A 12,311-nucleotide genomic window follows, 5' to 3' on the forward strand; every position below is an offset into this window, starting at 1 on the left:
TGATTTCTTAGTGGGAGTTTAATAGTATTTAACCTATAGAGGAAGAAGTGTTTCTTTTTTTTTTCCTCAAGCATGAATATCCTGTTTTCTCACATCATTGGAAGAGAATTATTCGTTCCAGTCCATTGGCTTTCAACAGATCATTCAAGTTAAAAGTCAGGGGTCTTTGCAATGTCAAAAGATTTAGCAGTTAGAGTGGTTTTTGTTTTGTTTTTTAGAGGGTTTTTTTTTTTTTCAGTCCACATTATTTGCCAAAAATAATACTGATGGATAGATGAGATCGTCAAAATCATCTTAAGCTTTTATTTTCTTTTCCCTTTTTTTGTCAGCATTGGTAAGAGTGATTGTCTGTAAGGTTTTTTGTTTGTTTTAAAATAATAATAAAAGAAACACCCTTTAGCTGCTGTAGCAAATAGGCTACTTGAAAGAAAACAGACCCTGGGCTTGTGGTTCAAACAAGGGTCAGCCTTGCAGTTTCCTTCCACCTTTCATTGTATCATGAAAGAAGATCAGTTAGGCGAGTTTTCCTTTCTTTTCTCTTTTTTACTTTTCAGTCTCTGCTTAGGTCTCCAGAAGTCATTTCTTCCATTTCTATGAATGCTGGGAGCCTATCAATGATTATAAGGTAGCATAATCCTTAATTTTTTATTGCCTGTGAAGGCTTGCCGTCCCCTAACGCCATTGCAGCTTCCCCTATCCATGCCCCTCTCCCCCAGGCAAGAGCAAAGCGCTGACATCTTCATTGATGCAAATAGTGGAGTGTTGAACATTCTGGGCCAATTTTCCCCCCACCTTGGGGTTATTCCCCAGAGTGGAATTACCAGGTCAGAGGGTATGAACAGTTTTATGGTTCCTATTACATGTCACTAGATTGCTGTCCAAAAAGATTGAACCAATTTCTAGAGCCACCAACAGCGTATCTGTTTCCTCACAGTTCTGCTGACACTAAACACTAGCATTTTTACAAAATAATTAAGATGAACCTTTTGAGTTGAAATTAGCCCTGTGCAGAGCCCATTAGAATTATCTTTAAAGGCAAAAGGGTAATTGATATAAAAATTTGCTTCTTTCCTCCCAAAATGTCTAATGTAGCTGCCTTAAAACGGAGAGCATTCCTTGAAGGACTGAATTTAAGGATGGCAGTAAAATAGATTTTGGATGTTAGTAAGATAAACACTTACTAAATCTTAATGCATTTGGAACTTTTATAAGGTGCGGCACAAAATGAGTTAAACAGATACTGTCTTTAACTTCCGCAGCCTTTTACTTAAAGACAATGCTAAGCCTTGAACGAACAAACATAAAAATAACATGGATTTAAATTCTGAGTGGAGAAATGCTTTAAAAAATACAGGTATTTTCCAAAACAGCTTGAGTTCGTTTATTTACATCTATCTTCTCTGGAATGCAGTCATGCATTAAATATGCTTCTAGCCTCCCCAGTCTATGCAGGTAACACAAACATTCTGCCTGTCTTTGTAGCCCCTAGTCTCACAGGATTACTTTCCAAGAAAATGCCCAGAAGGCAAGTGAGAGCAAAAGGGGGGACTATCCCCAAATTCCTTTACTTTGCAGAATCCCTCCACCCTTCTTTTAGTCCCGAATCTGCTAAATGTTTAGGTTTCTTCATCCACAGGGGTGGAGAAGGAATGATCTTCAATAAAGGTCAGCTGTTTATTGAAGGCAGCAGGCAGGCCCAGAGCTCAGAACATGTTGGGAGAACACTTACCTGTGCCTTTATAGACTCTGTATTAGTCTGATGGGTCAGTTATTTTGCCTCCTTTAATCCAGATGGGGATTAGGAAGGTTCACAGACCAGTTCCTCAGTGTGGTGACTTAAGGGGGGTGGGGAGTGTAGTGGAGAGAGCATGGCCAGGAGTTAGGCTGAACAGTGGTACCCTGCCTTGGCAGCCTCCCCGGGGTCCCTTGTGTAAACTAGGAACAATAATTCAATGAATGGTTTGAGGATTAAATACTTCCTTACAGTCTGTGACATACAGGAAATACTCAGTAAATGTTCACTCCCTTTGCCAGGCTTCTATACAGAGAATTTTCTGTCACTGATTTGGGGAGGGGATACAGATTAACACCTACCACTCTCAGTAAACTCTCCTCACCTGTATAGCAACAAGATGTCAGAGGAAGTCTACCGCTTTAGGAACACGTTTCTGTGTATATACAACATCCAGGTACATGTACATACAATTCATGCATCACCTTGGATTTGTGGGGTATTTTAAATCCATGTAACAATTCAAATTTAGGGAGAAACTTCTATGAACTGCATAAAATGAAGGCTTCAGATTTTGTAGGTTCTCTGTTTTGGGTGGCTATTATATATGCATGCACACTTTGGTACCTATAAAGTACTATATTTCAGTTCTTTCCCTTTTATTTAAACTTACATATTTAATACTTTTGCTTTTTTTTAAGCTATTAAAGATATCAATATCAAAAGTAGTTGCTTTCTAGGAAATTACCTAAATTGTTTGTTTTCAGATTTATTCACTTAGTAAGTTTTCAAATCATTCCTTTCCTTATTGGTTATTGGGGCAGCTGTACCGAACTATCCATCTGTCTATCTGTCCATCCATATGTCACGTTTGAGGTACAGGGCTTTTTGAAATAATTTGGTCCAGTGGAGTAGAAATCTGCTTCTTAAATCCCAGCTCTTTTATTTCTGTGTGGTTTCACTCGCTGTAGCAAACCTTCTTTTCCAAACCCATAACAAGCGTAAATAGTGTTCTCTTGTAAAAAGGTCTCTTTTCAGCATGGTAATATACCTTATTAAATTCCAAACATAATAAGTATTGATGGCAAACACATCAGGACCCAGTACAGCTTGTACTATGATTTAGTTCTCTACAAATGACTTCAGCACTCAGTTCCCAATGCATTTTGCTAATTACATCATAGATTTCCCTATTGATGAACACAAGCTGAATTAACACAGGAGCACTAATGTACCCTTTCACCATTATTGTTGTACAAGAAGCCGTGGCAGATGCTGGCAGTTAGTTACACAAACATTAGTATTAACGATTGGCCATTTGGAATTGGTGACAAACTACTGCCCGGCAGAATCCTGAGGCTGAAACCAATCAGGAAGTTAATGAGGAGAGAAATTACCACTGCAGCTTCCCCTTAATTACATTCACACTGGGCAGGAAGGGAGTTCTGGGGGTGGATCTAAACTCGGCTAAGGTTAAGAAGGTCAGAGACCCTTTTACTTAAATTTTGTATCTACTGTGGCTTGTAAGGTTGCAAAATTTTTTCAACACATTATTAGTTTTGCACCCTTCATATTTAATGTTGGTTTCCCAGTGGAGTTTAGTGTTCTTAGGTTTGATTTAAAAATCTTTATCTGACTTCTATTTTAGAGTGGTATTACTCCATTTACTCTACTCTCTGTATTTTTAAATTTCTCTCCCAATAACTGCTTTTTATTTTTTAAAAAAATGTAGGCTGCCTCCTCCCTCCCCAAGAGTGTGTATCCTCATATAGTCAAGAGAAATAACAGGAAAGTTGATGTGCTCTATAATTAAATCAACTTCACTTGCTATAAATTGAAAAACTAGTGTTACCTGTCAAATGGTGGAAATACAAGGGTGGAGTCTTGCTCAGGGTAATTTGTCAGATGGATCACTTGGCAAGACAAGTTCTATTAGCATCCTTTACACAAGGGGGAGGAGGTCAGTGCAGAGTGGAAATAGTTTCCCCAAAGAGGAAGGAGCAGACTTTTTTTTTTTTAAATGAACATAAAACTAGAACTCTGCTACCTAACTTTCCCCTTCAGTTAGATAAGTACACTGGGCAGAAATACTATTTTTTATTCTAAAGAAGTGCTGGGGATTTTAATGAGCCTCCATAAAAAAAACACTTTCCATTTGTAATAGAAACACAAAGTGCTTTCGTTGGAACCTAATTGAATACTGAATGTAGAAAGACTAGTCACTTTTAACCTACTCTTCTCCCTCTCTCTCTCCCCACTTCCCCAGTATTCTCGCCGCCCAGCAGTCAAGACTCTGGCTTGGTTTCCCTCTCCAGCAGCTCTCCTATTAGTAACGAGAGCACAAAGGGAATGCTGGAGTGCGAATCTGCACCGGAGCCCAGCAGCTTCACGGTCACTCCTGTCATCGAGGAGGACGAGTAAGCGGCACCTGCTGCCGTTGGCGGTTCACTTGGAATAGCAGGCTTATTCCATTAGACACAGGGTTTGTTGTTAATATTTTTCATTGACTAATGCTGTCTTAACTGTTGAGAACTTGTTTGGTTTATACTCCTTAGGGTTTAGCCCAGAGGCTAAAACATAGTTGTAATTGTTTAGGGTCCATTACCATCTGCAGGAATTAAGTGCTTTGCTCACGGAGTTTGAACAGTAGTGTCCCTCACTTTTTTATGACACTGGTTTACAAGTAGTTTTCAAGAAATACAATAGTTCACTCAAGAAAAGCAGTATGTTTGCATCTAAAGTTCATAATTAGATGTTACTTTTAGTTTTAAAATGAAATCTTAGGCACCTTAGTTTTTTTTAATTTTAGTACATAAAACTGCAAAAAATATAAATTCCTGACAAGTAAGAAACAGAGCAGGCAAGATTCGTGGTTTTTAAAGAAGTCTGCGGTAGATCAGAATAAATGGAAATACTGTATTTTGCCTGTTTGTGTTGCTGTTGGAAAAACCTAGCCCCACCCCAACACCTCAAATTCAAAACATGACTGAAGTATAGTCAGAAAAAAAGAATCAAAGCCCTTAAGAATAGCTACTTTTTTGTAAAGGGTAAATAGAAAACAATACAATTTAAAGTAACTGGAATGATTCAGAGTTCCTGTTCTTTCTAGAATAGTTCAAGAGTATCAAAAAACACATTCTTTGTACTACAGGAAAGAAATGGATGCAATCTAGACTATTTTGTAACCTTCGGTTGTGATTTGAAAATAGGTATGTGTTTAAAAGTTACTACAGGTTTCTGAGTTTATTATTTTGTTAAAAATTGCTTATGGAGTACTTATGTAACAGAAGCTATCCTGAAATGAAACTAGTATTAAAAAAATTCATTGTTCTGCTGTGTAGTTGCAGCTGTACCTGAAATAAAAATGTTATTGATGACTGAATTTTCTTGTGTGTATATTTGGTGAGCAGTATTAAACAGGGAAAAAGAAATTACTTGTATTTTCTTCGCTCTGTGCTTTGAAAACATCTATTTGATTTCACCCCCATCTGTTGTAATCAATAACCTGACCATCTTGTTTTTTATTAAATGCACTTACTCTTAATTTCATCCACCAGTGGTTTTAGAGAGAATAATGTGGAGTTACCTATATAGGTTTGACATTATAAATCACTTCTTGGGGCTGAATTGTATAGCGGTATCGATTGATCCTGATATATCACAGAAATTTACTGTCACTTCTGTTTTCAATTAAAGATACAATCAGTCAGATAATGACTTAATTGGATTTTACAGAAGATTGAGTTTTATTGCCCAGTGCTTTACGAGTTTAGTTAAGGAAGATCATTTTATCACACTTGTCAGGCTGCTGCTACTGCAGCCGTGTGCCCTTCGGCGGCTGTAGCTGTAGCTATTGTGACCGCGACGCCGGGAAGCTGCGGGGCGCGCAGGGAAGGGAACCGGGCTGCGGCGTCGCCACCTCCAAAGCGTTAATGGTGACGTTCCCAGCGTTGAGAGTTCCCGGCCCATTGCCTAGACCTCCTCCATTTCTTTGAATAATCTTGGCTTCTGAAGATCCCCGGTTCTTCCTGCTCCCGCCGTACCGTAGGCGACTCCAACACACTTATTTTGATGGGCGATATTCTGGGAGAAGTTTGTCACGCTCTCAGTGAGGGGGTGTGCCCCTACTACCCCAGCCCCCTTCTGTGCCCCTGCATTTCTGGCAAGTCCGACAGGTCCCAGTATACACGCCAGAGCTCACTGACAGCCTTGGCCGGGCGCTCGCCCGACGCCCACTTGTTCCCGGTGGACCAGGTTTTGCCCATCGGGCGCGGGTTTTGCAGGCGGTGCACGTCCTGTGCTCCCGCTGCGGTTTCGGCGCTCAGAGAACCGTACACGGAGCTCAGTTCCCGGCCGCTGGAGCCTTGGGAGCCAGGCCCGTCTAGTGGGAAGCGTCCACCCATTAGAAAGGGTGCAGCCCACCGGGAGAGTGGAGTAGCTTGATGACACTCAAGTTTCTTCCTCGGGTTTTTACTCCTGACTCTTAGGAAGTTGAAGGCAGGCACAAGGCCTGGCTCAAGTGAACTGTGTTATGAATTTACCAAATTCTGAACACAAAGAACATAGACAATCTTGACGTGCTGGATTTTAGCCATATTTTAGTAAACATTCGAAGGGTAGTCAGTTTCTCAAAGTTCGGACATCTTGAGGACCTGTAACAAGCAAGGCCGCTTTCTCCTGCGAGCAATATCTGTGATGTGTTGCGCGGTATCCGCGGTGTGCGGTGTACAAGTGCGTGTAACACGTGTGTGTGCAGTGTGAGCGTGTCAGGCACACTCCGGGCAAAAGAAGCCCGCGGCTTTCCCTAGGGCCGCCTCCTATTAACCCATCTCACTCCAGCCCACCCCTCTGGCTGGTGCTGCCCACAGATCAGGGACCCACTGCGGAAGGTGCCACGTCTGTGCTGCAGGCCCTGCGCCGCTGCGCTGGAGTCGCGGGGAGAACCGTCCTCGGGGCCCAGGGCGCCCTTGGTGATAGTTTCTTCCTTGCTGCCATAACCACAGTCATAACCCTCAGCTGGACCCCCTCCGTAACCCACGCAAGAAGATCGAAGGCAGGGGCCTTCCTTCCTACCCTGTGGAAACACGACTCTTGCACCGGCAGAAAATTGGGCCCTGTCTCGGCTTCTCAAGAGCTTAAGCGCTAAGGGGGTCTCATGTGCACATACATTTCATCGCAACTTCACACTTTGCACCGGGTCGTGTTATCAGAGCTATGAAACGCGCCCCGAGTTAGAAAGAAACCCAGAAGGGCAGCTTGTTGAGGGAGGGGGCATTTCCTGGCTGCCCGCAGGTCCTGGCCCGTGTGGGAAGTTTGAACCGGAACTTGGTTTGAATGGGAACTTGGTCTGGACGCTCACTCTCCTTTCTCCTCCGCGCCCTCGCGAACAAGGCCTGAGACCTGCTGCGCCCTCGGCCTTGCGCCAACCGCGCGGGCTTGGTGGCTCTGAAGTTCGGCGGCTGCGGATGACTCGAGATCGCCGCCTTTAAAAGACACCTCCCCACCCTCGTCCCCACATGGAAACGCGGACCGGCCTTTACTCAGTCATTGTTTCTTTCCTGTCCCTCCCAACCCCCGCGAGAGAAGCAACCAGCAAACTTCTGTGCAGTTCAAAGCCGCTACCGGGACGGCTAGGGAGGGCCAGGGCAGGGGGGCGGGTCGCTGCCCGGGGCGGTGCTGCCGGGCTTGGGCGGGACCCCTGCTCTGGAAGTCGTTCCACCCTGAGGCTCGCGCGGGATCAAAGTGAGCAGAGGCTCTCGGCCTAGACTCTAGCAGGGTGCGTTCTCCCCGCGAGGGTCCTTGCTCCAAGTTCACCCCCCTGCCGCAGTGCAGCGCCGCGGCCTTGTTCCCGCCTTGGGTACAGCCTCAGCGCGTCGAGCTCGCGCCCACTTTTTTTCGGGTTTTGTTGTGGGCAACACGGGCGGGTTTGGCTAGCGACCGTGCTCGAACCATATTCACCCGTTTTCCTCTTGGCGGAGCTCTGTTCGGGGAAAGGGAGGGCGGCGGGGGAGTACTTTCTGGGAGAGTGATTTCGTCCTGGAGAATACTCAGGGGAAAAGAAACTTTCCTTGTTTCTTTTTTGTTCCTTGTTTCTTTGTTGCTCAAATCACCTAAGGCGATTTTCTCGGACTTTTTTTTGTTTTGTTTTCAATTTTAAACTCTCAGGGAAAAGACGATATTAAACTGTCTTAAAGTTAACGCTACTCTCGTTTTACGTTGGAGGATACACGGTGACTTTTTCTTTTGCAGGGAAGGTAGACGGGGTCGTACAGTTTTTCACGTGACCGGACGCCCTTGGTCCTCCCCGCGCCCTTGCGCTCTTCGCGCTCACTCTTGTGTAGGGCCGCGGACCAGAACTCCCGGCCCGAGGGACCCAGCAGGGCAGCCAGAAAGGCCAGGGCCGGGGGAGTTAGCGGTTGCTCTGGGGCTTCCGAGGACTCTGGCCTGGGTCTCGAGGATCGCGGCCAAGTGGGGAGCATTCCATGGCGCGCGCTTTTCTGGTCCCCTCGAAAGCGTGAGGCTGTGGTCGTGGCCATACAGTGGGCTCCTCGGATTAAGCAGTGCAGGGGCGACATCCCCCAGCCCCACTCCCAGAGGCGGGGACGGGCGCGGTCTTGGGTCGGGGATGGGTCTGAGAAATCTGCATAGGCGGGAGCCGCAGCTAACTCGAGCTTGGAAAGTTTGGGAACATAAAGGATGCAGCTGCGCCTGCCGGGTCTACACAAGGCCCGCGGAGTCTCAAGCGGTTCTGCGTCGACGTCATTTGCTCCAAAAGGCCTCGGGCGCTAGGGATCCCAGAGCAGGAGTCGTCGACTGCGATGCGTCTCCCTGACTTCCAAAATGGTGTGGGTCGTGGCCTCCCAGGGCCTTCTTTCTTACTCCGAGGAGTCCCCCGGAGATTTAATCTCCCCCAGCCTTGCTCGGCCTAGTGTCCTCCATCCCGCGCCCAGGAGAACGGCTTCGGGATCGCATGCGGATGCGCAAGTCTTTCCCCGATCAATTGAGGGAGAACAAGGACATTATTGTCACTCCAAGAAGCCGATTGCTGTTCGCCCCACTGTCTGGTTAGACAATTTTTTCCCCTTTAAATTTGAAGCTGAGCAAAGAGCGATGCGGAGAGGCGCGGGCAGGGCGAGAATGAGTTCCCACGCAGGGAAAGGGTGGCACGTTTTCCTGCCTTTTAGGGGCTTTCTGCACAGCCAGGCGCTGCCTGCACCAGTGTCACCGTGGTCGCGATTAAAACGGCAAAATAGTAACGCTGACCTCCCCCTCCATGAGAATCCCGCAGACAGAAAATTTCCCGATGGGCCATACATCCGAGATAATATGAAACTGTCCTTTTTGATGGAGTGTTACTTGGGGTGGGGTAGGGGGTGGAGGGCCGCTTCCGGGACTCCCAGATTTTGACTCAGAACATCCTCACTTTCTCAGCAAGGACATGTGCATCCTGAGCTTTTAGATATACACTCCATGTGTGTGAACAGAAAGAACAACATACACACATTATCTTTCGCCATTTCGCTATTAATACGTGTCACAATTCTACCCCGTTAATTGTGGTTTCAACACACATACACACACACACACACACACACACACACACACACACACACACACATACCCAGGGAAGAACGTACAAGTGGATCCAACTTTCGTGAGGTTACATTTACTTGTAATCGTTCCTCCCTCCCTTTCCAATTTCTTTGATGATTTTTCCCATAAGTGTATAAGCTGCCCGGACTTAGTAAGAAGCAGGCCGCTCCTCCTAAATGTTATTCGGACCATATGCTTTCTACATTCATTCCCGCTCCTGCTTTTCTTCTCCCTGCTAACTGCTAACACGTTATAGTCACCTTGAAATTTCCTCTGCTATTTTCCAATTAAAAGCTTAATAGCCCTGGAAACGGAGTTCATGTGGTGAAGTTTACCATAGCCCCTTGTTCTGAAAGGCTTTCTGCTGGGATCCCATTATGTGCTTGAATAAACCCTTTCTGCAAACAGAAATGGGACTCGGGGTTGTCAGGTGTTGGGTTACAATAGACTTTGAGGCAGGGGACATTTTACCAACATAAATACAAACCTGTCCCTATGGGGAGATGTTGTCAAATACTGGGATATGGAAAACATTCCCATCAAATATGAGAAAAGGATTACTGCGCTATATCAAATGAGTATTTAGATCTCAGCCTCCGATGTGCATTGGAGTGAAACGGGGGCCCCGGGACCAAATAATGCCAGGCTGTTTGAATGGCGAAGAGATAGGGTGGCTAGCTGACCGAGGGAGGAAAGGGGGTCGCCTTGGTAGTGGGAACAACCCCCAAACCTGGTGCAGGGTTCTCTGCTGCTTTTCTTTAAAAAATGTTTTTATTTTCAAGTTCGTTATACTCCCTCGTTCCGCGGACCACTTGGAGAAAATCGGGAGAAATTTGGCTTTGAAAAATGCTCTTGGTCCCCGCGTTTCCAGAGACCGAGAGATTTCAGCACGAAGGTTTCCAGATTCATTCGCGGCGCTCTAAGTCTCTCCTCACGTGAAGCGACTGGCTGCCAGCACCTTGCTTCCCCTCCTCGAGCCTGCCGGGCTGCGAGTGACCGCTGCCTCCGTCTCGAGAGTTTGAGAAGTTCCATCCAGTTGTAGTGTTTCAGGGCTTGTTTTTCTAGCAAAGGCTGGGAGGAGTGGAGCGTGGTGGGGGAAAGCGAGAAGACGCGAGGCCGAGGGGTTCGTGCCCAAGGCGCCAGGGTGATCCAGGCCCCGGGTGCCTGGGGTGCCTGGCGGCGAAGCCGAAAGTGTGCCGGCCCTGCACCGCCTCCTGCCTTCTAGGCCGTTGGTGTGGCTTTAAGGAAATCTCCCAGGGCGAGGATTCCAAGGCAAGGACTCCCTGCTCACTAGAACAGACCCCGGTGACCCCTGATTCAGGGACCTCTCGGAAACGGGAGTGTGGGGGCAGCGACAGGCTTCAAAGTAAACGTGCACAACTGGGTTCCCTTTTAAACTCCCCTCCCCGAGCCCCCCCTTCTAGGCTGGTGGTGCTTTACTTGAATTCACAGCAAGTGTAGAGGAAAGTTTTCGTGTTGCCGGCTTACTTCCAGGGCAGCATAGGGAAAAGTGGCCTCCCCGAGGGGGACACGGGCCATGGTGCAGAGGAAGGGCCAGGCATTGCCGTGGACTTATCTACGCTCGGGTCTCGCATTCGATTCTCCCAAATCGCCGGAGGTGATCTCGGGTTGTGCTCCGGAGAACTTGCGGACCGAACGCTGGGGGCCTCCACCATCCCCCTTCTCCCAGAACCTTTTTGCTGCTCAGCTCCGACTGTATGCACCAATTTTTTGTTTGGGGGTGTGTGTGTGCGCGCTATAGGTGTCCGCGTGCTTTTGTTGCGGTAGTCTGCATTGAGTCAAACCGGATACTCGTAGGAGATTAGAAACAAGAAAATGACAGTCTAAAAAAGTTTTATGCAGTCATCGGGTAGAAAGGCCCCCTCCAGCTCACATTTAGAGACGTTATGGGGAGCGGGGGAAGTGACTCTATCCCTTATCCTTAATTAAAGCACAGTCCGCGGGATTTGCATTGAATGACGCTAGCTCTCAGTTTGGTAGTTCATTGGCTGTTGGTAAGAAGGGCGATCATATCCGGGAACTGTACCGGCGCTAAAGTGGCGCCTCCATCTGCTGTCCAAAAAGTTTTAGACCCAGCACTTAGCAAATCCTCTACGAGCCCTACCCCGGCCTTTGGAGACAGAATGTTTTTCACTAAAACAAGGGCGTGGGGGAGCAGTAGAGAAATAAAGCCAGTGCGGGGGGTGGGCAGTCATTCTCCCTTTGAAATAGCCAGCAAAACGGGTTGTCATCCTTGGGCCGCAGGTTTTCGAATACATTCGTTTTCTTCTGCAGCAAAAGAAAATATGTTTAAAAGGAAATCAAGAAAAAGCTAAACTTTCCAGAACCAATATCACCATCCTTCCCCCACCCCCTCGCTCCACCCTCACTCCCCACCCTGCTACGGCTGGAGCTGGCTCTCCCCAATTTATAACCCCATCGGCCCGCGCGGGATCCCTGCGGCACCCGCAGTGCTCCGGTAGGCTTCGTTCCTCCGTCCTAGCAGAGCCGAGTTTCCGTGGCCGTGTCTGGATAAAAAGCGGCCTCGGGCTCTGTGTCGCCAAATCAGGCCTGGAGAGACGGGGAGGGAGGGGGGAGCAAGGGGGAGCGGCCCCCTCGCAAGCCTACACGCACCACACCCTCGCCGGTCCTCCCCTTCCCACCCCACGTGCACTGCCGCGATCCGGAGCGCTGCAGTCCCTCCCGCCGTGGGCTGGGGAAGCAGAGGGCTTGCTTGGAGGCTGTGAGCGCCCCCGTGACAGTGACCGGGCAGCAGGTGGCAAGGAAGGTGAAGTGCAGGGAGCTGAGGGGCGCGAGCGGGAAAGAAGAAGGAAGGGGTGGGGTGGGTTGGAGTGGGGAGTGCAAGAAGACAGGGACCCTGGGGGTGGGGGTAGCGGTGGGAGGGAGGAGGGGTGGAGGGAGGGCGGCGGAGGAGGTGCTGGGCCAGAGAAGCGCGCAAGGGCGCTGCAGACGTGCTGTCTCAGAC

The 12,311-nt window shown here is 47.7% G+C and overlaps 1 protein-coding gene across 1 annotated transcript in view; it reads left to right on the forward strand.

The window, feature by feature from the left end:
• Nucleotides 1-5,022, forward strand: part of DMRT1 (doublesex and mab-3 related transcription factor 1) — a 116,077-nt gene extending 111,055 nt beyond the window's left edge. The window contains exon 5 of the mRNA XM_037797809.1: nucleotides 3,999-5,022. Within this exon, the coding sequence (XP_037653737.1) occupies nucleotides 3,999-4,153 (155 nt within the window). The 3' untranslated portion in view covers nucleotides 4,154-5,022. The remainder of the gene's footprint in view (nucleotides 1-3,998) is intronic.
• The last annotated feature ends 7,289 nt before the right edge of the window (nucleotides 5,023-12,311 follow it).

Source organism: Choloepus didactylus, chromosome 10 (genome assembly GCF_015220235.1).
Source record: "Choloepus didactylus isolate mChoDid1 chromosome 10, mChoDid1.pri, whole genome shotgun sequence".
NCBI lineage: Eukaryota > Metazoa > Chordata > Mammalia > Pilosa > Megalonychidae > Choloepus > Choloepus didactylus.